The following is a 26776-nucleotide window of genomic DNA, read 5'->3' as shown; positions in this document are numbered from 1 at the left end:
AATTTGAGACATGAAGTTCATGTTCAGCATGTCTCCATTCAATCTACCAGACACTGCTGACAAAAAGTTCACATCACATCTTCATCCCTGCAAACAACGCATTTCTCTTAATATTTAGTTTTGGAAAGGGAAACCAGCTGCATTATATCCTCTAGATTATATTCGAAGCTTTCAATCTGTAGCCCTTCAGACCTTTTCTAAGACCGTAATAAAATAAATGTAGGATTTATGTCAAATGTACTACTTCCAGCTCACCTTGGCCTCCTCTAAGTCTAGGACCTTGCCCATGGTGGTGAGCAGGTCACACAGACACTCTACAGTCTCTTCGTCTTTGTGGTTCAGCAGCCTGACCACACAGTCATGCATGATGGCCTCCGTTTGCATCTTGAGCTTGAAGATTTCGCTGATGAACTTAATGTTTCCAACAAAACGCCGTCGGATAATGTCCTCGGCCTTCTGCAGATTTATCAGAAGTCGGTGACGATCCGTCTATTGGGACCAAGGAAACAAATCTACGGACAGAGTTGAAAGACGTTTCGGGAAAGATCCGGCGTCACACTTAAGTCAGGTAAATCAGGCTTGAAACAATCATTGAAACATTAGAGTAACCAATGACACTGACACGATATGCAGATCTAGTTGCTTTCAGACATGTACATGAGAACTGAAATGTCTGTGTCAGTTGCTACGGACACTGAAGACGCCATTAAAGACATCAGGGCCAAATCCTGTGCTGTGTCGTTTCTTCATATATCACTCAGCCCTTGGACTTAAGTGGACAAAGATCATAGCCAAAGTTTGCAAATAGAACAGGGAGCTAGGCAATAAAACGATATCAATAAGTATCGTTATATAATTCTCATTAATAGCTGAATAAATAAAGTCAGTCCCTTATATCTTTATCTTCTAACACTGGGAAAATGGGATAGGATTTTTTTTAAGTTTTACCAATAACCAGGGAATAATTCGTGGATCAGGGCTTCAAATCAGAGACTTTAGGCCCCTGGTGAAGCCTTTTTTGCAAGCAGGTACCATCAAACTATTATGATAATTATGGTGGAAGAAGAGAAGCAGGAGGGAACATACAGTTGGGTAAATTACCTGATGATGAATTGTCTGTCTCGGCTCCGTAGCAAACTTGTGGGTTTTGAGGAGATGTCCAGCAAGGTAAGAGAGGAGGGATGACATCTGAAGGTCAAAAACTTCAAAGCACATTATAGGACCTGAGCATCACTCATTTTGATTAAAGGCATTAAATCTGCCTTTAAACCATTGGGCAACCTCCTGGAAAAGCTGCAGTCCACTGGATGGCCACTAGTGGCCAGCTCCATGTTAAAAAGCCTGAATTAATATTCAACAGCACTGACATACAGTGAGGTTGTAAGGATTATTATTATTCAGGCAAATTCATTGGCTTTTTGAGGGCTTTAACATGCTCAAACTCGCACCTCCTGCGCAGAAGTGGAATGTGCACCTCCTGCGCAGAAGTGAACTGCGCAGGATTAATTTAATTTAATTTAATTTAATTTAATTTAATTTAATTTAATTTAATTTAATTTAATTTAATTTAATTTATTCTAATTAAAAAAATATGTATATTTAATTTGTTTTTTTTAGCTTTTTTTACAATTTGTTCTCTTTGCCCACAAAAATATGTAATCATATGATATAACGATACAGTCTAAAGATGTCTTTTATTATGATTATTAGTATACAGTCCGTCTGTATCCAGTAGGTGGCGTTGCAGGGACAGTGATTGTGATTGCTCACATACAAGTGAACATACAATACCAGCTTTACATAATTCATACAGGCCCACAGGATCTGTTCATGCAGTTTAACGCAGCTCTCTATATGGCTTTAAAGACTCCAACTGGCCCCTTCTATGTGGCCACACTAACCCCACACGCACCCACAAACACAAATGAAAAATTCAATGGGTCACCCACATGGACATTCAAATAAAATCACTGCAATGTTATGGACTATTGCCCACTGTATTGTACTTCTCAGTTTAGACACTAGGTGGCGCCCATCTCACCCCTGACCTGCCAGCTGTCCCTTCCCTTTGAGGGTTCTCTAAAACCTTTTCACCAATTGTGTACAACATGGCAAAAGTGCTTTACATTGGGTCATATATGTTTATTATGAAAATGTATGAGCTGGTGAATACTATATTATGACGTTCCAAGCACAAGTGGCAATAATCATAGATTTGTCATCACTTTTGATCAAATACCACCCTCTAGTGGTTTTGTCTGTGTACTTCAACAAATCCCTGATGCAATTCAAACATGCTTTGTGAATGTGAGCGTCAGCACTAGGATGAAAATACTGAAGAGTGCGTGCTGCTTATTTCTAAGGAATCAGTATATAGTATCAGGGATAGTTCACCCTCCTTCTCTACTCACCATTATGCCGATGGAGGAGTGGGTGAAGTGTTTGAGTCCACAAATCACTTCTGGAGTTTCAGGGGTAAACTTTGTTGCAGCAGAATTCAATGCAGTAGAAGTCAAAGGTGAGTCATTATTCAGACGTAATCAAACAACAGAAAAGACACAACATCCCTCTGTGGGTCCGGAAGCCCCGACATTCATATTCAACTCAAACAGGGTCATGTACATTGTGTTTTGTTTGATTGAATGTTTAAAATTCCATTCAGGTTGTCTGACTAGTAGACTGAAATGTTGAAATACAATTTTTTTGTAAAGTATCAAGAGATATTAATAATATTCAACATTGTGTGTAGTCAGTGAAAGGTGTTTGACCCACAGCTATCAGCCAACTCTTTGAATGTCCCCTGGTGATCCAGCTTCACTGCAGATTCCCTCAGCTCCTCCGCTTGCTGCCTCTCAGCCGCCAGTCTGCTCTTCATCAGGTGGAACGCCGCTCAGTCGAGCTGAGAACATGTGACTGACAGCTGCGGACGCACAACTTGCTGGCACAGTGTAGAGAAATGCAGAGGAAAACAAACTTGTCCACTCAGAACACCATTATCAGTCAAGTGGAGTCAGGCAATGACACAGAAGGCTTAATGCCTCCACTCTGCCAGTTTCTAATGTGTGTCTGTCTCCATCAGAAGAATCCCACTATGAGGTCCATCACCTCTATCATTGAAATCTTAATCACTGCTGATAAAATCAAATGAAGATTCGACGCAATTGTGGAGGAGTCAGAGCAAATAAATCGACAGTGGTCTGCAAATAAAGAGAATATACGTCTCTGAGATTATGTAAAGTGGATGAAGGCCACATGAAAAAAAGCCCAACAAAATGAACATAGACAGTGAATGCAGAGACAATAAACACATGAGTCTTGATTCGAATGTCACCCTCTAGTGGTATTTTATTAAACAACCTCACACATAGATTTACTGTGTCCACGACATTGCTGGCCGGTGTTGAAAGTGTGAGATGTGGTCGGACTCAGGCCTCCTCTGGTTTACAGGCCAGCAGGTAGTAATACTTCACAGCCACCACCACCTCTGCCTCTGCTGAGGTCACCTGCATCACGGACATCAGCCTGGACAGAGAGGAGCATGGGAAATAAAGTGTTATGAGTCATTCAGAGAGTAAAGTCAGGGGCAACATCCTGTCCCTGTGGCAGATCTTATCTCTCAGCGTGTCATATAACAACTAGAATGGTGCAAACCTCTGCCTAAGTCTCAACGGTCTCCTTAAATTCAAGGAAGCTGCACCAAACGTCCCACACTCATAGATATCTGTCCCTAAAATATTCATTTCTCCCTGAGTAAAAACTAAATTAGAGATTCGGATCATCACTCAAATTCAATAGGTTCTTCAATGACAAATCTCTCCAGCAAGTTTCTTTCTCACAAACAAATAAAGATACAAACCAACAAACCAACAAACAACCAGACAGGGGAGAAATGTTAAATCCTTGGTAGAGATAATGTCATCATATCAGTACTTTTTTACATTTTCACAAACATGTGTGATGGCATGCGTGTGTATAGTGTGGTGTATAAGTATTTACTTTTGACAGATGTCCTGGGAGAGTTGCTCGGCCTTCTGCGGGTCGGCTCTCAGCAGAATCTGATAACTGGAGAAAGACTCCACCATCCCCATGTAGCCGGACAGAGGCATGGCCTTTCTCACTCTCACACACTCTTGCCTTTAGGAACACACACAAACACACACATCTGACTACTGTACTGCCCGAAGTGATAAAAGATTGGAAAACTAATATTTAGAAATTGGCAGAGAGGAATGTGTTCACTCACCACTCCTTGTCCGGGTAAGGGATGGATTCATACGCCGCCCGGTACAACTCAATAGTGCTGGGACCAATGTGAGGGTCGCGGTAGAGTTTTAAAGCTGCATAAAACTGATCAAATCATCAGAAGAGTCCGTCAACTCACTGATGTCATTATACACAACTCAGGTGTTTTACTCACTGATGGGCTTTACACAATAATAACCACTAGATGGCGATGTTGTGCAATGTGATTTGCTTGTGTTGTTTGTATTTTCTCTGATGATATTTGCCTGTTTAGTTTGTGTCAGTGGGATGAATCCTGTCTGAACACGTGTAATCTTAAATCTTAAAGGAAAAATGCTATCCTCATACTCACAGCACACAGTCCTCATGGTAAATAAACACAATTGCTTGTGGTGGGACTCTGATCTTTCAATATGCAGATATATGAACAGTTCATGACTATTAATGGTTCCCTGAAGTACCCGTGTCAGCAGGATTGATCCCTTTAATTATGATTATGCTGCTACGTATGCTTTTCATTTACTTGACACGTAAGTATGTCTAAAACATTTGAAAACTGTATTCATATGCACATTCACAGTAACCTCTCTCACTCTGCGTGTACCTCTGTGCAGACTTGGTTGAGTGCTTGCGAGGAGCAGCCGTCGTAGCTGAGCTCCATGTCCATGGTGTAGCTGAGCAGAGCCAAGCAGCCGCGGGGCTTCAGGACTCTGTGGGCCTCCAGGAGAAAGCGTGGCCTGTCGAACCAGTGGAACGCAGTCATAACCGTCACCAGGTCCACTGAGCTGTCAGCCAACGGCAGCTCCTCAGCCGCACACTCTCTGAAGATGGGAAGGTAGCAGGAACTGAATCAATCTCCATACACACACACACACACCAGGTGAAACCACGTTTGGGCCTTTCCACATTCTACAACTAATGAATCCTTACATACACAAATCACTAAGTCAGATTAAACTATTAATTTATGAGTTTTAATGGTGCACCAATGCAATACATGATTAACTCCACCTTGTATCCATCCAGGTTTTACTGATATTAATGTAGATATTCTAAAATATCTCAAATACTGGGAATAAATACTCCATTGATACTGGGTTTATTAAATCAATGTGCTCCATGCTTTGCATATTAATTTTGTTAACTATTTGTGTTGTATATATTATATTGTCAAACAATACATAGGGGATTATTATTCAGTTGACTGTATGTTGGTTCTGCAGTGTGGGCCTCACAGCATGACCGACTTTCACCAGACAGGGTTCCCATTGTTCTCTCTTGTCGCCAAGTGACTCAACAGAGCAGTAAATAAAAACATGTTGGTGTTTTCTTGATATCTCGCCATGCATTTTTTGAATGGTTGGCTTGATTTCTCCCTCTGTAGCCAGGTAAACATGGAACAAACAAACTGAAACAAAACCCATGAAGCTTGAATTAGCCTTTCACCTACGGTCTCATGTAAAAACCTAAAAATATGAATCCTGACTGCAGGTTGGTCCATGCTTACCTATATGTGATGTTTGCCTCGAGGGCATACTGGACAGCCAAATCCAGCTGGGCAGGACTCACATCTGTCCCCACCACGGAAGCAAAGTGTTGGGCCAGCAGCCGAGTGCCTTGTCCCGAGCCACAACCCACATCCACTGCCAGCTCAAAGGGACGAGCTTTCTGTCAAAATAACATCGCTGTGCAGTTAGTTTTAACATTTCTCCTCCAGTAGTTAATATTCCAGAGGCTGCCATCCTCTTCCTACTTGCACTTACCCGTTTTTCCAGGAATCCAAGGACCTGTTGTATAAGATGTTCTGATGGGGAGACCCTGTACTTTAAGTAAGAAGCTGCATGCTTCTTGCCCTCAAACAGACGGTGAGCCATTGTTAACTGATGCCTCCGTGAACAGCTGATTTATCATAAGCTTCATAAAGAGCTTAAAAAAATTGACTTTACCTTCTATTTCGTCTGCAGGCAGGCATTCAGAACCACACACACACATGCATGGACGCACACACACAAGAGGGAAACAACGGGGTGCAAGGGAAATGGGAGGCTCCGTTATCTCTGCTGGTATGTGGTGTGTTTCATAATGAGGGTGTTTAAAGGGACAGCTCCCTCTCTGTGTGCAACAATGCTGAGTGACCTGAATGTAATAATAAAAATAACACATTTAGGCAAAGCTCACAGGTCTGGGTCGGTTCATGGGTGATGTCAGACCAAGCTGGTGAGGATGTGCCCGAGGTACGGCTTGTATGTGTGTAATTATAATACTGCAAAGACGTGTTGTGTGCAGCTGTGTGTGCGTCTGTTGGCTTCTAAATCTCATGGTACTTTTTAACTAAGGTTGTTAATTATTAACAGTCACTGCTTATAAACCTCTACAGGTGCTGGTCAGCAGAATTTAGTTCAGTCCTTTTCCTGCAAGGGCTGTGAGGACATGTCAACTGTGACTTCATAGGATTAATAATAAACTGCTCATATAATAATTATTGGAATTGTAAACTTGACTCTGCAATGTCTAAGTTATATCTGGTTGTCAATGAAATATAAAAAGTACTTAGTCTTTTTTGTTGTATTATTGGCGTCTTCAGAAAGTAGTTTTAATGGCAATGCAGTATGATGTCCCTAGTGTCATTACACTACACATATTTTCATGTTGCACAAAGTAGAAGTGACAAGTCATCTTCAACAGAATGAAAAATAGCACATAATAAAGTCACACTGAAGCAGTTACAACAAATAAGTCTGTTAGGGTTCAGCTGCATTTGGAAATGTTTTGAATCGTAGTTTCTGTGACAGAACACAGTGTGTTAAGGATTAGATTGTAAAGCTTTTCATACAGAGTTTACATTACATACAAAAGGTCAGTAAGAGTTCGACTGGGGAAAAACACAGAAATGTCCAAATTCAATACGCACACTCTTTAATACATATACAGGCTTTAACATCCCAGGATCAGTTTCTTCTTTTTCTTTTTCTGTAACGTTGATCATTGTGGTTTAGATGCCAGGACACAGAAATATTCCATCATCCACTCTATTTCAGTGTCCGGAGACGTGACTCCCATTTCATCCAGAAACCTGTGAAGCAGTGAGAAACAGAGTCTGATTATATAACTTGTAGAGTGCTAGGAAGACATTCAGTAAATTATTAAAAAAAAATCTAAAAATGGATACCTGGAGAAATGCTGGTGTGTGTGTTTGTGTGTGTGTGTGTGAGAGTGTGTGTGTGTGTATGTGTGTGTGTATGTTACCTCTTCTCAGTGTTGAGCAGCAGGTCGTTAGCCGCCTGAGGGTCTTTCTCCTTGTAAGTTTGGAACATGGACAGGGTCTCAATAAATCCCACCAGGTTTTTCAAAGTGATGAAAGATTTCACTTCTGTTTCGATCCTGTTGTATCATAAAGTAGATTCATTTATAATAATGAGAAATAGAAACCAGATTCTTTCAAGTCTCCTGTCTGTTCCAGAGGCCCGGATATAAAAACTAAGGGGGACAGAGCATTTGCCATCTGGTCCCCGAGGCTCTGGTACAACCTGCCTGAGGAGATCAGGTCAGCTGACTCAGTGAACTCTTTAAAGTCTCTTATTAAAACATAATTTTATCAAAGAGCCTTTAATAATTTTACCTGAGTCTTAACTTTCTTTATAACTTGTCTTTTTAACCTATTTTATTGAGCATTTTACATGGCACTGGTATTTGTATACTAATTTATTTTACCTGTTTCTTCTAAACCTGATGATTTAATAAAGATTATTGTTATTTTATTAAAACCACATTTGAATTTACTATATCGAGTCTTTAATTTTGGTCTTGCACACACTCACGAATAACGTTCCCCTAAATAGGACACATTTGTTCTTTAAAGGTCCAAAACTTATTCTCTGAGAAACCAAACAAATTGTTTATAAACTTTTGTTATCCATATTTTAAAGGCCAGGATATAAAATGAAGCCTAATTTGTCTTTTTAAAGGTAAGCCGACAGGTCATTCTAGGAATTACATAGGTGAACCTATAGCATTGGTCAGTTAAGTGTCTGTGTTGTAATTACCGTTCTTTGTCTGGAAAAGGGATGGCAAAGTATAACTCCTCCAGTTTACTGTTACACTGAGCTACTGGGATGTTGCTGGTGTATGGCATCAGCAGCTGTTTCACCTGGAAGTGAATATAGATACAAAGATGAAACTTTACTGTATGCACTGACTTTTATTGTGTTCCTGTATGTATGTTTAAATAATATATAATGTAAGTAATATAAACTAACATTGAAAACAAATTTAACAGTAAAAACTGCAGTTTTATAAATCTGTATGTTTGCTGTTGTTATTAAGGATGCTAGTGACAGGAGCTAGAGAGCAGCTCCAGGAGAACCTCAGGGAGTTGATTGGCTGATTAGTTGGACAATTACCTCTCCCTTGATTCTGTGCCTTCTCTGACCTTTGTTCCAGAAGTCCACCTTTTTGAGTAAAGCTCCTCCTTATTCTGTATTTCAGTCTATTGTCAGCATTTGTTATGTTCCCTTTAAATTAAGCCGCTTCCAGGAAAATCTTCACACTTCACCCAATTCCAACAGGGTAGTTAAGTCTTCTTTTTAATATAATAGTTTACTGTTACACTGAGCTACTGGGATGTTGCTGGTGTATGGCATCAGCAGCTGTTTCACCTGGAAGTGAATATAGATACAAAGATGAAACTTTACTGTAGGCACTGACTTTTATTGTGTTCCTGTATGTATGTTTAAATAATATATAATGTAAGTAATATAAACTAACATTGAAAACAAATTTAACAGTAAAAACTGCAGTTTTATAAATCTGTATGTTTGCTGTTGTTATTAAGGATGCTAGTGACAGGAGCTAGAGAGCAGCTCCAGGAGAACCTCAGGGAGTTGATTGGCTGATTAGTTGGACAATTACCTCTCCCTTGATTCAAAAGAGCGGCCACAGGGGAAGAGACTGGAAAGAGATGCGAAAGAGACATGACAGAGACACATGAGGAGAAATTCAGAGACAGACAAAGAGACAGATGACGGAGCTGAGCTGCTACGTAAGCAGAAACTGCTGGTCAATGTATGTTTAGTGTTTTGGAATCTATGTTTGGTGCAGTTTAATTAATAAAAAAGAGGCTGAAAAGCAACAGGTTCACCTCTGGCAGTGGTGGGGGAGACCCCGGTGGCATCGACATGTGTCACAGTAGCATTATCTCCACTTTAATGGAGACCTTTGGAAGTTGTGGTGTTATCCTTATTTTCACATTTGACTAAAACAATGATTTTAGTTATTACACCCACCTCTTCATAGAGGCTGTTAAGTTTTTCTCCACAGTTCTGGTAGGAAAGACTGTTGTTCTGATTGGTGTAACTCAGCAGAGCAATGCAGCCCCTGGGCTTCAGAACCCGATGTCCTCAGCCAGGAACCTGGAGTGATCAAACCAGTGGGCTGCTGCTGATGCCGTCACCAAGTCTACAGAGCCGTCAGAGAATGGAAGCTCCTCTGCTCTCCCTTTCCTGCAGGTGCAACGGACAGAACAGCCTGTGGGTCCTGATAAATAGCACAGAGAGAGACAACTGGACACTGTTCACTGACACAACCATTACCACTGGCTATATAATCACTTCCAAAAAAAACGCTTCTTTTGGAAGTGATTTTGCCCAAGAATAAACCAATACAGGTAGGTATCTGGGTACCATAGAAACATAACTCAAACTCACAGTTAAGTCTCCTTCAGGGATTTATCTAGAATGATTACAGACTTCATACATGAGAATACACTCACTGACACCTCAGAAACGGTGCGTAGCATTTCTGGGATTCCCGGGTGCCTGTAACACATTGGAGTTGTCGCCCAGCTGATCAGAGAGGTACACTAAGGGAAGGGGCGCCTAGTTGTGTATTGACTTGACCCCATTAAGGCATTTTACTCAATACCCAATGGTTGAGATTACTCTTGCATTGGAAATTGAAGGCAGAGGCCCTCTGTCCAAGTGCTAGAGCCGTTTTGGACAAATTCGCTGTAAACAAATCCTCACTGTCTAGAGATAGGGGTGGATCCTAGTAAAGCTAATTTCTGCAGCCTAGGTAGAGCACTTTATGAGAGGAGCAATAAACTCCAGATCACAATCATGAGCCTCGAAGAATATTTGTAAAATTAACAAACACTATTTTACACAATTCAGGTTGTTTCCAGGTTAGCATAACAGCGCCTCCAGATGTCTTACCTGTACTTTATGTTGGAGAAACCGGGCACAGCTCTGGCCTCCTCCAGCTGACACTCACTGATGTCAATTCCCACGACTTCTTTAAAGTGCGGCGCCAACAGACGAGTGGTCTGGCCTGTCCCACATCCCAGATCTACTGCCAGCACATGTGGCTGTCCCTTCTTTGGATGTCAACATAAAGTTAGTCTTTGCTGTCATTAAGATGAATGTTGCAGGTTCACCAACAACTCTCATTTTTTATAACAAATAAGCAGAAGACCCTATTCCAGAGCTCGTTATGCACTTTGCTAAGAGAGTGCAGTGTATCTTCATAGCCCTGATCACCTCTCACCTTTTCATCTAAGTATCGCAGAAGAATATCTTTGACCTCATCTGGAGGCGCAAAGCGATACTTTTGGTAGATGGAGGCGTGATCCTTCCCCTCAAAGAACCGGTGTGTCATGGTGGTGTTTCTTTTAGTGTCGTCTATCTGATCGTTTGTCAGCTGTGCCTTCTCTGACCTTTGTTCCAGAAGTCCACCTTTTTGAGTAAAGCTCCTCCTTATTCTGTATTTCAGTCTATTGTCAGCATTTGTTATGTTCCCTTTAAATTAAGCCGCTTCCAGGAAAATCTTCACACTTCACCCAATTCCAACAGGGTAGTTAAGTCTTCTTTTTAATACCTAACACGCTGGGAAATAATCACTGTGTTCAACAGAGTTCAGTTACTAAGTAAATCCAGCTGCAGTGGAGAACCCAGAATGCCTTACCGGAAGAGCTGTTTTGTGAATGTAACATTTTTTCTACTTGTTTAATGTGAAATGAAGAAACTCATGTTTACTGAGATGCAGACATGTTGACAGTGAGTCACAGGGAAAAGGGCCGTTGGCTTCCCCCGTCATTGCCGAATCATTTTAGCAGAGGGTATTTAACAACTGCAAACTTACAAAAGAATGACTTAATCGTTTCAAGTCGAATATGGATGTCGGGGGTTGTTGACACTTTGATGACACCACACAAGCAGTATGGAGACATGTTACGATTTTTTAATGTTGTTTTTTTTACGTCTGAAGATTAGTCCCTAATATCTTTAGACATATTGGATTCGGCTGCTATACTGTTTACCACTGAAACTCCAGCAGTGTTTTGTGGACTCAAAACACTTCACCCATCCCTCCATCGGCATAGTGGGGAGAAGATAATGAGTTAATTATCATTTTTGGGTAAACTATTTCCTGTTTTATACCAGGTGTTTCTACCCCTACATAAATAAAGTAATTTGTCTTAATCATTGCATTTCTGGCAGTCATTTGCAATGAGTTTGTGGAATAAGTTCATTTATATGTAAACACAATCGCTATTAGTCAGATCTACCAGAGCTTTGAGATTGTTAATTCATTTTTGCTCACCGCTATCTTTGTCTCTTTCAACCCTCTCACTTGTCACCAGTGAAAATCTGAACAGACGTTACTTTTTTGGAAAGTTGAAACCATGACCACCACCTACAAGTGCATGACCCATTCACATGTCAGAAGAGGCTGCTCCTTGAATCAAAAGATCATAGAGATTCATTATAACGGCAGCTGTAGTGAACTTGCAAAGGCCCCTTCAATATTGCATGTTGTTTTAATCTAAGTTTATTGTTCATACTCTTGACCAACACTGAAAACATCTTTGTTTTGTCTTGGTTGCCGAGGATGGGCCTCCAGGGTGGCCAAGTGTGTTTAATTGCTCTTGAGGGATGATGGAGATAATGACCTGTTGACCACTTCCAAATGAGTTACTTAGTATTTATAACCTTTGAAAAACAAAGCATGCCGTGTTCTGCCCCATGGGCTCTCATTAAAGTCTTGACATCATTAACCCTTATGTTGATGGAAACCAAACCCATATCTATCCTTTAAAGTAGCATTTCATGTTTATTTGTTTCTTTCAATGAAAAAACTAAGCTAAAGTAATACTAATTGCCCCGGTTACTCAGCACCTGGTAAAATACTCAAGGGATCTCAGTGGTGGGCATTGAAGAGGGACCTGGGACTAACACAAGTCATTGCAGTAGCCTTACATCACTCTTGGAATATGGCCAGCTCTTTTGAAACTTTTGAAAAGTGTATTAGGGTCTTAAAGACTTACACAATCTTTAAACATATAGTTGAGTAGCAAAAGTTGTTGTTGTGCACTTGGTACCAGCATCGTACTATAAAGTCTTTAGGTCTAAGCAGTTATCTCTGTATCTGACATCATGCCAAAAGGTTTTAGATTTGTGCATTTGTTTCCTAAACACATTTATCTGGTGACTAGAGTATCATTCAATAAGAGTCAAAAGTCACATTCTATAAGTCTAACAATACTGTATTGAACGATGAGGGTAGTGATTTTTGATATATACATTACTGCCAGTAAATCCAATGAAAACGCTGTAACTAACAATAAACTGAAAAGTACTAACTAGTAATGTTTATGCACCCAAGACACATGCTGGGGTGTTGGGCTCGGTGTAGAGACAATGTTTGGGTGACCAACGAGTGAATGGAGCTGACAGAAAATCGACAGTAGCTCAGACTCTTCACAAATGCAGTGAGCAGAAAACAATCTAAGAATGAACAACAGGTCCAGTATTGAGGTGGTTTGGCTACAACAGTAGAAGACCATGTTGGGTTCCTCTTCTGTCCGCCAAGAGCTGCAGTGGACACAGACTGGCTAACACTGGACAGTCAAAGGCTGGAAAGATGAAAATCTGGATTTCTGCTGAGGCTGCAGATGACAAGCTCAGAATCTGGCATCGATAGCACGTAAACCAACCTGCTTCATGTCAACAGTCCAGGCTACTGGGGACCTTAATACCAATCAATCTTGCTCTGAATCCAACTTTCTGTCTGAGTGTTATGCAGACCATGTTCATACCTTGAAGGCTACGGTGTACTGTCTTCTACCAACTATTTCCAGCATGGTAATGCACTTTGTCACAAAGCATGAATCTTCTCTCTTGTATCATGAACAATGAGAGACCAGCAGCATAAGTGAATGCTGAGGGGATATAACGCCATGCCACGATTTCCCCCGCCATCAGAGGAAAATGTTTTATCAACCTCTTCATTTAGAAGTGAACAAGAGGCAAAGGTTCACAGCTGATGAAATTTGCATGTATGCCTGACAGTGCCCTGAATGTTCAACTGACAAATGACCTGATGCAGTCATGTCAACATGTAGCAGGAACTTTTCTAACATTGTGTCAAACAAATGCCGCTAATATTTGAGGTAATTTAGAGAGCAGAGGGAGGCCCCACCCATGATTAGTATGGTGTTCCTAACAGAGGAGTTTGTGAGTGTATACTGCCACTGCTCAAAATCTGACATACTTGATCTATCCCTGATCTTTTGAAGTAGATTGTGCTGACACTAATGTTTTAAGACACAACTCCACATTGAAGCTGAGGTGACAAGATACCATCACTGTCAGCTTTGTCTTGATAGGCCAGTAAAGTTGGTTGGATATTTGTGCAGAGGTAGGCTCAAGAGTAATTTGTTTTCGACATGTTTATTGTTATCAGTAAAAGGGTTGTAATCTAAAGTGATTTTTACAAGTTCATGTCCAGTTTCCCAAAGGAGTGATGCCTGTGATGATGTAATAACAGTGTGTGTGTGACAAAATAAAGAGACTCTCAACTGCTTTGGTGAAACCAGTGGTAACCTTCCCTGCCACAGACCACACACAGCCAGCGTGAGGATCATTCAGGAGCAGAGGGACCTCAAAGACTTAGTTCTGATTAACTTTCTTACTTATTGATGATATTTACTTCTGTATATTGACAAACGTGTATACCTCTAACTCATAATTGTATTGTATCATTTATCACAGTAACTGCCTCAGTTAGTGACTAAACAGGTCAAAGGGAGGGGAACTGCACTGTAGCTATTGAAGATGAGACTGTAGAGTTTTCTCATCACTGAACCACCTCTGTCTCTGTATATGAGGTAAATGGAAAACCATACAAATCCCCCTTATTTTAACCTCACCATGTTTGTGAACTTAGGCAGCTACCGCTACCCGACATTTGTCTTGTGTTTCTTGCTGTATGCGTTTATTGTCTTAGCTAATCTGGTCATAATACTGGCAATATCACAAGAGAAGAAATTACATGAGCCCATGTATATTTTCATCATGTGCCTCTCTATTAACTCTATGTACGGCTCTGCTGGCTTCTTCCTCAGATTTCTCAGAGACCTTTTGTCTGATACTCATATGATCTCACGGTCGGCATGTTTAACTCAGGTGTACATCATTTACTCCTATGCCTCCTATGAGCTCAGCATTTTAGGCATCATGGCATATGATCGATATGTCGCTGTGTGTCAACCTTTGCACTACCACAACAAAATAACCTTGAAGGTGGTGTCTAAGCTGATTTTAGTATCCTGGGTTTTTCCATCCATTGCTGTTGCAGTTTGTGCATATCTGTCCTTCAGGCTTCCTTTGTGTGGCAATAAGATACCAAAGGTGTTTTGTGCAAACTGGCCTCTTGTAAAATTGTCATGTGTTGCTACTCTGATCAATAACCTTGTTGGAATGCTTTTTACTTCCTTTGCAATATTCCTTCCCCTGGCTTTTGTTCTGTTTACATATGTAAAAATATTTTTGGTTTGTAGAAAACGTAATTTAACATTCAAGGGCAAAGTAGTACAAAGCTGTGTGCCACACATTGTTACATTTGTCAGTTATTCCATCACTGTGTTTTGTGACATTTCCCTGAGCAGAATTAATGTTGAAGAGCTCAATCGATTTCTAGGTATAATTCTGTCACTTGAGTTTGTTGTGATTCCTCCGATTCTGAATCCTCTTATGTATGGCCTGAAGTTACCAGAAATTAGAAAAACGATATCCAGAATGCTCTCCTGCTCAAAACATGATGAAAAAGCTAAACCTCAGAAATAAGAGTGATATAATGTCCTTGTGCTGATGTGACCTTCTTTCATCATTATCTTACTAATTATTTGACCTAACTAAATAAGAGTAAGTTACATGATTGTTATGAATACTTGTCTTAAATTTTGTGGAGATTGATATAGAGGCATTTTTTCCCTATTGATCAATTAACCAAACAAAATACAAATATGTAAATCATGAATAAAACATGAATTGCTGATTGATGAACAAAGAGTCTTTGTATCATTTGTAAAAGAGCTACAGTGATACTGGAGTAAAGATGACCTGCAGTAAATTCAAATAATAATTCTAAACAAGAATTTTATCAATATATATGTATTTTTGTTATTGTGACAAGGAACAAGATGAAGTCACATTACAAAATACACTGCAATTTTAAAATCTATCTTTGATGCTTGGTTGACTTTGCTGATATTATACATTTCATGATTTTTATTATACAACTTATTACTATAAGTTTATGAGTATTTAGACAATAAATGATTCAATAAGATGTGTTTACATATTGTTACTGATTACAATTGATTGCTGCATTAAGCCAAGCAGGTATCCAACTTCCTGTCCTTGGTGACTTGTTGTTGACTCAGTTGACCAACAAATGTACAAAAATATAAAAGAGGTTCTACAATATTTAGAAGTTAAAATGACTGATGGCACAATTTAGGGGCCTCTCAGTATCTTATAAGGTCATTTTAAGTGACCTCAGTTCCAGACTGACAGGTTAAGGAGCAAAGTTAGACTCAAAAAGGTCACAAATGTGAAAAATTAGCTAGAAATGAAAAATAAGATGAAATTGAATAAGATAAGATAATAAAATGGTTTATTCGTCCAAATACAGAGACATTTGCTGCAGATAAATATATGATATTATATGAAGATTAACGATCCTCACGGGTACCCGGATAACTGAGGTGACCATAAATGTTCTTTAAACCAATATAATAATAATAATAACTCAAATATAACCACATTAATGTGGTCACCCTTTAGTAGGAGTGCCACATTAACATTTATTTGATTTCATGTTAAAATAGCACATGATATGAATCATAATTAACAGCGATCTATCTGTAAAAAAAGTTTATTATGATCAGTAAATGCCTTTAATCTTAAACAGCAAACAGATTTTTACACGTTCATGTTCAGTTTACCAAAGGAGTGATGCCTGTGATGATGTAATAACAGTGTGTGTGTGACAAGATAAAGAGACTCTCAGCTGGTTTGGTGAAACCAGTGGTAACCTTCCCTGCCACAGACCACACACAGCCAGCGTGAGGGTCATTCAGGATCAGAGGGACCTCAAAGACTTGATTCTGATTAACTTTCTTATTTATTGATGATATTTACTTCTGTTTATTGACAAACGTGTATACCTCTAACTCAATTGTATTGTATCATTTATCACAGTAACTGCCTCAGTTAGTGACTAAACAGGTCAAAGGGAGGGGCAGCTGCACTGTAGCTATTGAAGATGAGACTTTAAAGGTTTCTCATCACTGAACCACCTCTGTCTCTGTCTATGAGGTAAATGGAAAACCATACTAATCCCCCTTATTTTAACCTCACCATGTTTGTGAACTTAGGCAGCTACCGCTACCCGACATTTGTCTTGTGTTTCTTGCTGTATGTGTTTATTGTCTTAGCTAATCTGGTCATAATACTGGCAATATCACAAGAGAAGAAATTACATGAGCCAATGTATATTTTCATCATGTGCCTCTCTATTAACTCTATGTACGGCTCTGCTGGCTTCTTCCTCAGATTTCTCAGAGACCTTTTGTCTGATACTCATATGATCTCACGGTCGGCATGTTTCACTCAGGTCTACATCATTTACTCCTATGCCTCCTATGAGCTCACCATTTTAGGCATCATGGCATATGATCGATATGTCGCTGTGTGTCAACCTTTGCACTACCACAACAAAATAACCTTGAAGGTGGTGTCTAAGTTGATTGTGGTAGCGTGGGTGATTCCTTCCATTTCAATTGCAGTTTGTGTGTATCTGTCCTCCAGGCTTCCTTTGTGTGGCAATAAGATACCAAAGGTGTTTTGTGCAAACTGGCCTGTCGTAAAATTGTCATGTGTTACTACTCTGATCAATAACCTTGTTGGAATGCTTGTTTCCACAAGCACAGTTTTTCTTCCCCTGGCTTTTGTCCTGTTTACATATGTACGAATCTTTTTGGTGTGTAGAAAACGTAGTTTGAAATTCAAGACCAAAGTACTGCAAAGCTGTGTGCCACACATTGTTACATTTGTCAATTATTCCATCACTGTGTTTTGTGACGTTGCCCTGAGCAGAATTAATGTAGAAGAGCTGAATCGATTTCTAGGTGTAATTCTGTCACTTGAGTTTGTTGTGATTCCTCCGATTCTGAATCCTCTTGTGTATGGCCTGAAGTTACCAGAAATTAGAAAAACGGTATCCAGAATGCTCTCCTGCTCAAAACATGACAAAAAAGCTAAACCTTAGAAATAAGAGTGATATTTTGTCCTTGTGCTGATGTGACCTTCTTTCTTCATTATCTTACTAATTATTTGACCTTACTAAATAGTAGTAAGTTACATGATTCTTATGAATACTTGTCTTAAATTTTGTGGAGATTGATATAGAGGCATTTTTTCCCTATTGATCAATTAACCAAACAAAATACAAATATGTAAATCATGAATAAAACATGAATTGCTGATTGATGAACAAAGAGTCTTTGTATCATTTGTAAAAGAGCTACAGTGATACTGGAGTAAAGATGACCTGCAGTAAATTCAAATAATAATTCTAAACAAGAATTTTATCAATATATATGTATTTTTGTTATTGTGACAAGGAACAAGATGAAGTCACATTACAAAATACACTGCAATTTTAAAATCTATCTTTGATGCTTGGTTGACTTTGCTGATATTATACATTTCATGATTTTTATTATACAACTTATTACTATAAGTTTATGAGTATTTAGACAATAAATGATTCAATAAGATGTGTTTACATATTGTTACTGATTACAATTGATTGCTGCATTAAGCCAAGCAGGTATCCCACTTCCTGTCCTTGGTGACTTGTTGTTGACTCAGTTGACCAACAAATGTACAAAAATATAAAAGAGGTTCTACAATATTTAGAAGTTAAAATGACTGATGGCACAATTTAGGGGCCTCTCAGTATCTTATAAGGTCATTTTAAGTGACCTCAGTTCCAGACTGACAGGTTAAGGAGCAAAGTTAGACTCAAAAAGGTCACAAATGTGAAAAATTAGCTAGAAATGAAAAATAAGATGAAAATGAATAAGATACGATAATAAAATGGTTTATTCGTCCAAATACAGATTGCTGCAGATGACTATATGATAATATATGAAGATAAACCATCCTCACGGGTACCCGGATAACTGAGGTGACCATAAACGTTCTTTAAACCAATATAATAATAATAATAACTCAAATATAACCACATTAATGTGGTCACCCTTTAGTAGGAGTGCCACATTAACATTTATTTGATTTCATGTTAAAATAGCACATGATATGAATCATAATTAACAGCGATCTATCTGTAAAAAAAGTTTATTATGATCAGTAAATGCTTTTAATCTTAAACAGCAAACAGATTTTTACACGTTCATGTTCAGTTTACCAAAGGAGTGATGCCTGTGATGATGTAATAACAGTGTGTGTGTGACAAGATAAAGAGACTCTCAGCTGGTTTGGTGAAACCAGTGGTAACCTTCCCTGCCACAGACCACACACAGCCAGCGTGAGGGTCATTCAGGATCAGAGGGACCTCAAAGACTTGATTCTGATTAACTTTCTTACTTATTGATGATATTTACTTCTGTTTATTGACAAACGTGTATACCTATAACTCAATTGTATTGTATCATTTATCACAGTAACTGCCTCAGTTAGTGACTAAACAGGTCAAAGGGAGGGGCAGCTGCACTGTAGCTATTGAAGATGAGACTTTAAAGGTTTCTCATCACTGAACCACCTCTGTCTCTGTCTATGAGGTAAATGGAAAACCATACAAATCCCCCTTATTTTAACCTCACCATGTTTGTGAAGTTAGGCAGCTACCGCTACCCGACATTTGTCTTGTGTTTCTTGCTGTATGCGTTTATTGTCTTAGCTAATCTGCTCATAATACTGGCAATATCACAAGAGAAGAAATTACATGAGCCCATGTATATTTTCATCATGTGCCTCTCTATTAACTCTATGTACGGCTCTGCTGGCTTCTTCCTCAGATTTCTCAGAGACCTTTTGTCTGATACTCATATGATCTCACGGTCGGCATGTTTCACTCAGGTCTACATCATTTACTCCTACGCATCCTATGAGCTCACCATTTTAGGCATCATGGCATATGATTGATATGTCGCTGTGTGTCAACCTTTGCACTACCACAACAAAATAACCTTGAAGGTGGTGTCTAAGCTGATTGTGGTATCCTGGGTTTTTCCGTCCATTTCTGGTGCAGTTTGTGTTTTTCTGTCCTCCAGGCTTCCTTTGTGTGGCAATAAGATACCAAAGGTGTTTTGTGCAAACTGGCCTCTTGTAAAATTGTCATGTGTTGCTACTCTGATCAATAACCTTGTTGGAATGCTTTTGTCTTCAAGCACAGTTTTTCTTCCCCTGGCTTTTGTCCTGTTTACATATGTACGGATCTTTTTGGCGTGTAGAAAACGCAGTTTAAAATTCAAGACCAAAGTACTGCAAAGCTGTGTGCCACACATTGTTACATTTGTCAGTTATTCCATCACTGTGTTTTGTGACGTTGCCCTGAGCAGAATTAATGTAGAAGAGCTTAATCGATTTCTAGGTGTAATTCTGTCACTTGAGTTTGTTGTGATTCCTCCGATTCTGAATCCTCTTGTGTATGGCCTGAAGTTACCAGAAATTAGAAAAACGATATCCAGAATGCTCTCCTGCTCAAAACATGGCGATAAAGCTAAACCTTAGAAATAAGAGTGATATAATGTCCTTGTGCTGATATGAACTTCTATCATCATTAACTTACTAATTATTTGACTTTAATAATTAGCAGTAAGTCATATGAATGTTAAGAATACTGGTCTTAATTTTTGTGGCAATTGATATATAGGTATTCTTCCCTTTTGATCAATTAAACAATCAAAATACAATAATGTAAATCATGAATAAAACATGAATTGCTGATTGATGAACAAAGAGTCTTTGTATCATTTGTAAAAGAGCTACAGTGATACTGGAGTAAAGATGACCTGCAGTAAATTCAAATAATAATTCTAAACAAGAATTTTATCAATATATATGTATTTTGTTATTGTGACAAGGAACAAGATGAAGTCACATTACAAAATACACTGCAATTTTAAAATCTATCTTTGATGCTTGGTTGTCTTTGCTGATATTATACATTTCATGATTTTTATTTATACAACGTATTACTATAAGTTTATGAGTATTTAGACAATAAATGATTAAATAAGATGTGTTTACATATTGTTACTGATTACAATTGATTGCTGCATTAAGCCAAGCAGGTATCCCACTTCCTGTCCTTGGTGACTTGTTGTTGACTCAGTTGACCAACAAATGTACAAAAATATAAAAGAGGTTCTACAATATTTAGAAGTTAAAATGACTGATGGCACAATTTAGGGGCCTCTCAGTATCTTATAAGGTCATTTTAAGTGACCTCAGTTCCAGACTGACAGGTTAAGGAGCAAAGTTAGACTCAAAAATGTCACAAATGTGAAAAAATGAGCTAGAAATGAAAAATAAGATGAAAATGAATAAGATACGATAATAAAATGGTTTATTCGTCCAAATACAGATTGCTGCAGATGACTATATGATAATATATGAAGATAAACCATCCTCACGGGTACCCGGATAACTGAGGTGACCATAAACGTTCTTTAAACCAACATAATAATAATAATAATAATAACTCAAATATAACCACATTAATCTGGTCACCCTTTAGTAGGAGTGCCACATTAACATTTATTTGATTTCATGTTAAAATAGCACATGATATGAATCATAATTAACAGCGATCTATCTGTAAAAAAAGTTTATTATGATCAGTAAATGCTTTTAATCTTAGACAGCAAACAGATTTTTATACGTTCATGTCCAGTTTCCCAACGGAGTGATACCTGTGATGATGTAATAACAGTGTGTGTGTGACAAGATAAAGAGACTCTCAGCTGGTTTGGTGAAACCAGTGGTAACCTTCCCTGCCACAGACCACACACAGCCAGCGTGAGGGTCATTCAGGATCAGAGGGACCTCAAAGACTTTATTCTGATTAACTTTCTTACTTACTGATGATATTTACTTCTGTTAAATGACAAACGTGTATACCTATAACTCATAATTGTATTGTAGCATTATCACAGTAACTGCCTCAGTTAGTGACTAAACAGGTCAAAGGGAGGGGCAGCTGCACTGTAGCTATTGAAGATGAGACTTTAAAGGTTTCTCATCACTGAACCACCTCTGTCTCTGTCTATGAGGTAAATGGAAAACCATACTAATCCCCCTTATTTTAACCTCACCATGTTTGTGAACTTAGGCAGCTACCGCTACCCGACATTTGTCTTGTGTTTCTTGCTGTATGAGTTTATTGTCTCAGCTAATCTGGTAGTAATATTGGCAATATCACAAGAGAAGAAATTATATGAGCCCATGTATATTTTCATCATGTGCCTCTCTATTAACTCTATGTACGGCTCTGCTGGCTTCTTCCTCAGATTTCTCAGAGACCTTTTGTCTGATACTCATATGATCTCTCGGATGGCATGTTTAACTCAGGTGTACATCATTTACTCCTACGCATCCTATGAGCTCACCATTTTAGGCATCATGGCATATGATCGATATGTCGCTGTGTGTCAACCTTTGCACTACCACAACAAAATAACCTTGAAGGTGGTGTCTAAGTTGATTTTGGTATCCTGGGTTTTTACGTCCATTGCTGTTGCAGTTAGTGCATGTCTGTCCTTCAGGCTTCCTTTGTGTGGCAATAAGATACCAAAGGTGTTTTGTGAAAACTGGCCTCTTGTAAAATTGTCATGTGTTGCTACTCTGATCAATAACCTTGTTGGAATGCTTTATACTTCCTGTGCAATATTCCTTCCCCTGGCTTTTGTCCTGTTTACATATGTAAAAATATTTTTGGTTTGTAGAAAACGTAATTTAACATTCAAGAGCAAAGTAGTACAAAGCTGTGTGCCACACATTGTTACATTTATCAGTTATTCCATCACTGTGTTTTGTGACATTTCCCTGAGCAGAATTAATGTTGAAGAGCTGAATCGATTTCTAGGTGTAATTCTGTCACTTGAGTTTGTTGTGATTCCTCCGATTCTGAATCAGAGGCGTCAATTGGGTATGGCAAGGTATGGCAGCTGCCACACCTTGGCTCCAGGGGAAAATGTAAATGTTCGTTTTAAAAAAATAAATTTATGGAATTACTCTGTGTCAATTTGTATTGATTATTCTATTATTTAATACATATAAATTAAATACAAATGAAAATCAGAACAACACAATCGATTTCTCTAGTCTAGATATTATCTTTCCCAATACTTATCGTAACGTATCCCCCCTCCCTATCTTGAAATGTGGTATCTCCTGACGAGAAGCCGCCGGAGGTCAGAGCGGGTCATGTTATCGCGTTTTTTTTTATTTTTCGGCTAAGCTAATTAACTAAAATGAAAAGAAAGCAAAGAACTTTAGAATCTTTTTTTATCAAAAAAAAGGCAGGTGAAGGTGATGGCTCCAATGTTGCCCCAGCAGCAGAGGGAGAAGGACCAGGTAGTGAAGGTGGGATTCAAGCTGTTAACGAGGCTGTTAGCCACTCCAGCACCTGCGCCGGGGATGCAGATGCTAACAGGGAGACGGAGACTACATGCATGGAGGCTGAGAACTCGTCCACACCGACTTCTCGAATTGAATCCGAGTCTGAGTCCCCACCAATTTCTCAGATTGAAAGAGCTGGATCAGACGTGGACAGCGATAAGGAAGGTCAAGGCCCGGGTGCAGCAGCAGTAGCAGCCTCTGGGTCAACTGGAGCAGAGAAGAAGGATATTAGTGGATGTAAAACAGACGGACTCAGGCGTCCTCGTTTGACCCACTTCCCAACTAGAAATGGAAGACGCTTTAATGTCAGTGTGTATCAGGAATATGACTGGGTTGAATATTCTGCGCAAGAAGATGCAGTTTATTGCTTTGCATGCCGTCATTTTGGAGGAGCCTCAACTTTAACAGGTGACAGGCATGGACTGCGTGTGTTCATAGACACTGGATACACATGTTGGAAGAACATGAAAAAAAATCTCCGGGATCATCAAGGGAGCAGTAGACACAATTGTGCTGCATTAGCGTGGTCTAACTTTAAGGCTGTGATCAGCGGACATAAGGAATCCATCGCAAGTCGGATTGACGCAAACAGGACAGATGAGGTGCAGGAGAACCGGGCTCACGTCAAATCCTTGTTCAAAATCACGTCATTTCTGGGAAGACAGGCCCTCCCTCTCCGTGGCCACAACGAGAGAGATGAGGATGAAAATAAAGGAAATTTCCTTGAACTTTTGGACGTTATTGCAACAGATGACAGGAACGTGAAAAGCAAACAGGAACGCAGGTATGCGCACTATTCTTCCCCAGAAGCCCAGAATGATATGGTGAGAGTTATTGGGGAAAATATCAGAAGTATAATCATAAATGAAGTAGGAGAAGCACGGTACTTTTCAGTGTTAGTGGATGAAACGAAAGACCTGTCTAAGAAGGAGCAGCTGGCCATTTTGATCCGTTATGTACATGACAGGATTATAAAGGAAAGAGCCATTGGAACCTATCACATGAAGGACCTGACAGCTGAATCCCTGGCCCAGAAAATAATAAAGGAATTATCGAGTTTAGATATTCAGCTGTGTGTTGCACAATGCTACGATGGTGCAAGTGTTATGCGGGGTAATGTGCGTGGAGTGCAGGCTTTAATACGTGAAAAAGTGCCGCATGCAGCGTATATACACTGTCATGCACATAGACTAAATCTTGTGCTTGTGAGCTCGATAACTGAAATACCAGAGATGGCAGAGTTTTTTGGTGTTGTTCAAACACTATATACTTTTATTGCAAATAGCAATACCAGACACATGCTTTTCATTGAGGCTCAAAAGAAGTTGGGACACAACAAAATACTGCACTTGGAGCGCACCTGTCCCACTCGGTGGCTGTATTGGTATAGGGCTCTACAGAAGATGAAACTGCGCTACGAGGCTATACTAGCTGTGTTAGATGCCACTATTGACGCTCATGCAGAGGGTTCAACTGAAGCTGCTGGACTTCGGACAAATATGCTGACAGTCACTTTTGTTGTGCGTCTTCTTGTCCTAGAAAAAATCTTAAATCTCACTTATGGACTGTCTGAACAGCTTCAGACAAAAGACATTGCAATCACGATGGCTTCCAACCTCATACGGAGTACTAAGGCCCAGCTGGAAAAGATGAGGTCAGATAAAGAGTACCAGGACACACTGAGCAGAGCCAAGGCATTTTCCACAGAGCTCGGCCTCCCAAGCAGCGACACTGCCCCTCTGCGACCAGCAAGAGCACGGAGTGTGTCCAAAGCCTTGGAATGGGGTTAATTGTCGGATCATCCAGTGGCCAGAGACAAACAGGAGATGACCAAGAAAAAAGACTATACTTTGAAACAATGGACCGCTTCATCTCTGAGTTAGATCGCCGATTTACAGATAATGATGAGCTACTTAATGCTATCCAGGCATTTGATTGTTCATCTCCCCATTTCATGGATGTAGTTAAAATGGAACAGTTTGCACAACTCTATGATGAACTGATCGACACCACCCTTCTCAGTTCCCAGTGTCACACAGCAAAAGCTTTCCTTGAACTTGAGATGAAGGAGGACGTGGAGGAGGAGAAAAACATAATGCTGGCTTTGACACGACTGAAGACCATGTCTGTCGCTTTTTCAGAGGTCATCAAGCTATTCAAGATTGCAGCAACAATTCCTGTCTCCACTGCATCCAACGAAAGATTCTTTTCCGTTTTAAAAAGAGTCAAGACTTACCTGCGGACCACCATGAGCGATGACAGGCTCACAAACCTCATGTTGATGGCTGTTGAGCCTGCTGTCGTAAAATCCCTTTACGCAGATGAACTCGTCAATAACTTTGCTGCTTTGAGGACCCGCCGTTATCCACTTGTGGAATAATTAATAAAGTTCATCTCAAAGTAAGATACCCAAACATCTTATTAATATGATTTCTCTTTCTCTTTTCTTCTCCCTCCCTCCCTCTCCTCTCTCCCTCCCTCCCTCCCTCCCTCTCCTCTTTATATTTGGACTTTAACAGTTTACAGCAGTTTACCTGGTATGTTCCCGTGATATTGTTGCAATTACATAGTGAATGAAGTGAACAGAAAGAGTGAAATTGTGTCAGAAAGGCTATTACTGCTGTCTAACCCTGCCGCTTGCTATCCATGGTGCTGAAAACGGATGCGTAACGGCGCATTTGACTGAATTGATTGATTGACGTGCGTAGTTAAGTGTTTGTGTCCATAGTTACTTGCGCTAGCGGGATGTGAGTGAGGCTGCATTTGAAAAAGTTCAAATTTTCCTAACCACACAGAAAAGCTACATAGCAGACTTGTCACTTTTGTTATGATTATTTGCTGGGCATGTATATTGATTGATACTGTAGTTAAGTCATGTGACTAGTAACCTTGCCATACCTTAGCTTTGGCTGAATTGACGCCACTGTTCTGAATCCTCTTGTGTATGGCCTGAAGTTACCAGAAATTAGAAAAACGATATCCAGAATGCTCTCCTGCTCAAAACATGATGAAAAAGCTAAACCTTAGAAATAAGGGTGATATAATGTCCTTGTGCTGATGTGACCTTCTTTCATCATTATCTTACTAATTATTTGATTATTTGTAAGTTACATGATTGTTATGAATACTTTTCTTAAATTTTGTGGAGATTGATATAGAGGCATTTTTTCCCTATTGATCAATTAACCAAACAAAATACAAATATATAAATCATGAATAAATCATGAATTGCTGATTGATGGACAAAGAGTCTGTGTATCATTTGTAAAAGAGCCACAGTGATACTTGAGTAAAGATGACCTGCAGTAAACTCGAACAAGAAATTCATCAATATATGTTAGATTGTTATTGTGACAAGGAACAAGATGAAGTCAAATTTCAAAATACACTGCAATTTTAAAATATATAGATGCTTGGTTGTCTTTGTAGATATTATACATTTCATGATTATTAATCATACAACGTATTACTATACTTTTATACGTATTTAGACAAAAAATTATTCAATGAGATGTGTTTACATAATGCTACTATATAAATTAGAT

General features: G+C 39.3%; 4 protein-coding genes and 1 pseudogene across 4 annotated transcripts; 3 read left to right on the top strand and 2 right to left on the bottom strand.

Annotated features, from left to right (window-relative positions):
• Window positions 1–3319: 3319 nt before the first annotated feature.
• Window positions 3320–6302, bottom strand: zgc:162780 (uncharacterized protein LOC555377 homolog). Its single transcript, XM_062402820.1, has 6 exons — window positions 6006–6302; window positions 5750–5910; window positions 4847–5063; window positions 4244–4347; window positions 3997–4134; window positions 3320–3522 (listed from the first exon to the last, which is right to left on the bottom strand). The coding sequence occupies exons 1-6, from the start codon at window positions 6114–6116 to the stop codon at window positions 3426–3428; spliced, it is 828 nt and encodes a 275-aa protein (XP_062258804.1). The 5' UTR covers window positions 6117–6302; the 3' UTR covers window positions 3320–3425.
• An 839-nt stretch (window positions 6303–7141) lies between these two features.
• Window positions 7142–11092, bottom strand: zgc:162396 (uncharacterized protein LOC555292 homolog). Its single transcript, XM_062402822.1, is given in 7 exon segments — window positions 7142–7315; window positions 7489–7623; window positions 8286–8389; window positions 9525–9637; window positions 9640–9740; window positions 10452–10612; window positions 10783–11092. Coding segments are annotated over 7 exon segments (816 nt in total). The 5' UTR covers window positions 10894–11092; the 3' UTR covers window positions 7142–7224.
• Window positions 11093–14408: 3316 nt separating this feature from the next.
• LOC133967594 (olfactory receptor 6N1-like) lies at window positions 14409–15362 on the top strand. The gene has a single exon (XM_062403147.1). It carries the CDS (start codon window positions 14409–14411, stop codon window positions 15360–15362), a length of 954 nt encoding a protein of 317 aa, XP_062259131.1.
• A 1540-nt stretch (window positions 15363–16902) lies between these two features.
• LOC133967000 (olfactory receptor 6N1-like) lies at window positions 16903–17850 on the top strand. The gene has a single exon (XM_062402147.1). It carries the CDS (start codon window positions 16903–16905, stop codon window positions 17848–17850), a length of 948 nt encoding a protein of 315 aa, XP_062258131.1.
• A 1541-nt stretch (window positions 17851–19391) lies between these two features.
• LOC133966999 (olfactory receptor 4B13-like) lies at window positions 19392–20339 on the top strand (annotated as a pseudogene).
• Window positions 20340–26776: the final 6437 nt, after the last annotated feature.

This window comes from Platichthys flesus, chromosome 13 (assembly GCF_949316205.1).
Source record: "Platichthys flesus chromosome 13, fPlaFle2.1, whole genome shotgun sequence".
NCBI classification, from domain to species: Eukaryota; Metazoa; Chordata; class Actinopteri; order Pleuronectiformes; family Pleuronectidae; genus Platichthys; species Platichthys flesus.
Note: the sequence above shows the minus strand (reverse complement) of the source record. Positions and strands in the feature narration are given on the sequence as shown.

What these genes read in the sequence shown, in the direction of transcription:
- LOC133967000 (XM_062402147.1), top strand. Translation starts at nt 16,903, where the DNA reads ATGGAAAACCATACTAATCCCCCTTATTTTAACCTCACCATGTTTGTG.
- zgc:162780 (XM_062402820.1), bottom strand. Translation starts at nt 6,116, where the DNA reads ATGGCTCACCGTCTGTTTGAGGGCAAGAAGCATGCAGCTTCTTACTTA. An exon ending in GAGGCAAACATCACATATAG is followed by an intron (nt 5,064 to 5,749) that starts GTAAGCATGGAC and finishes TCCCATCTTCAG; the next exon opens with AGAGTGTGCGGCTGAGGAGC. An exon ending in CCTTACCCGGACAAGGAGTG is followed by an intron (nt 4,135 to 4,243) that starts GTGAGTGAACAC and finishes GTGTTCCTAAAG; the next exon opens with GCAAGAGTGTGTGAGAGTGA.
- LOC133967594 (XM_062403147.1), top strand. Translation starts at nt 14,409, where the DNA reads ATGGAAAACCATACAAATCCCCCTTATTTTAACCTCACCATGTTTGTG.